At 36.7% G+C, this 1,206-nt stretch overlaps 1 protein-coding gene across 1 annotated transcript in view; it reads left to right on the forward strand.

The window, feature by feature from the left end:
* Positions 1-1,206, forward strand: part of LOC109827036 (protein MAK16 homolog) — a gene marked incomplete at its 5' end in the record, with an annotated part of 2,373 nt that overhangs the window by 65 nt on the left and 1,102 nt on the right. Inside the window, 2 exons of the mRNA XM_020394003.1 lie at positions 1-36; positions 123-220. The exon at positions 1-36 is cut by the window's left edge and continues 65 nt beyond it. Coding sequence (XP_020249592.1) covers positions 1-36; positions 123-220 — 134 coding nt within the window. The remainder of the gene's footprint in view (positions 37-122; positions 221-1,206) is intronic.

Genomic DNA, 1,206 nt, shown 5'->3' on the forward strand with positions numbered 1-1,206 from the left:
TATGAGAAGGCGTTAGAAATTATTGACAAACATCTGGTATGCCCTTGAATCACAGTAACATAAAAAATATGTCAAGGTTGTGTCTTGGACGAATTTTTATAGCATAATCCTTCTTTCTTCAGGAATACTGGCCAAAGCTCCTTGTACACAAAATCAAGCAACGACTGACCAAAATGACACAGTATCGCATACGCACGAGGAAGCTTGCACTGAAAGTTAGGTATGGATTTATGTTATTTAATTTTGGTGCATCACGTACTGCATATTGTATTTGAAATGGTATCCAAATCTCCTGTGGTAAACTTTTGCATATTGCATAATCCTTGTTAAGTGATTTATGTATTATTATTCCTGTTAGTCAGTCCTGGAGAAAGAAAGTTTATCTTTGTGTGTGTGTGTGTTTTTCTCTTTTTTTTTGTTTTCTTGGGGGGTGGGGGTGGGGGCTGCATAGTTACCTTTATGGCTCACAAACCCTAAGATTCGTCTCAATGTAAATCTCCAACGCCTATTAAGAATCCAACACTATACACTTAATTGAATAGCCGTCCTAATGAAGGTGCCACTTGAATTGCCAAGCGGTGCACCGTCTAAGCTGTAATACCTCTTTTTCTCTCTGGCTGCAACTATCTGTCTGAAGTTTCCTTTTGTTTTGTTTTTTGTTTTTTTTCTTTTTGGTTTTTTCCCCTCTTACAAAGCCAGAGTTTTAAACCATTTACTTTAAAACCGATATCACTCTGTAGGTTTTCATACACAAAAAATACAAACTATATACCTTTAAGCCCAAACTATAGAATACAAAGTGTATAACTACATACAATAGTGTGTAAAGCTACATACTTTAGGGTGCATTACTATATACCCTATTGTATATACACTCTTTGGGTTTAAAGGTAAGCAAACCTTGCATTTGGGTTTATGAGAACATACAAAACTATGTGGGTTTTTAAAGTTAAAATATCTCTCAAACTTGGGGCCTATTAAGCAAAAACTTTTTGCTTGGCTCCAATTCGACCTCAAGGGCACTCAGAACTTACGTGATGCCTTTGTCAACAAAGTCAATCACTTGCAAAGTATTTCCATTAAACTATTAGGTGTTTGTCCATCCTTTTGTTAATTGGATAATAGACTTTAGGCTATTTCACTTATAAATCGGTACTATCCTAATAGGTAGCCACTTTTTTTGCCGGGGGGGGGGGGGGGCCCCAA

This window comes from Asparagus officinalis, unplaced genomic scaffold (genome assembly GCF_001876935.1).
Source record: "Asparagus officinalis unplaced genomic scaffold, Aspof.V1 AsparagusV1_Un6, whole genome shotgun sequence".
NCBI classification, from domain to species: domain Eukaryota; kingdom Viridiplantae; phylum Streptophyta; class Magnoliopsida; order Asparagales; family Asparagaceae; genus Asparagus; species Asparagus officinalis.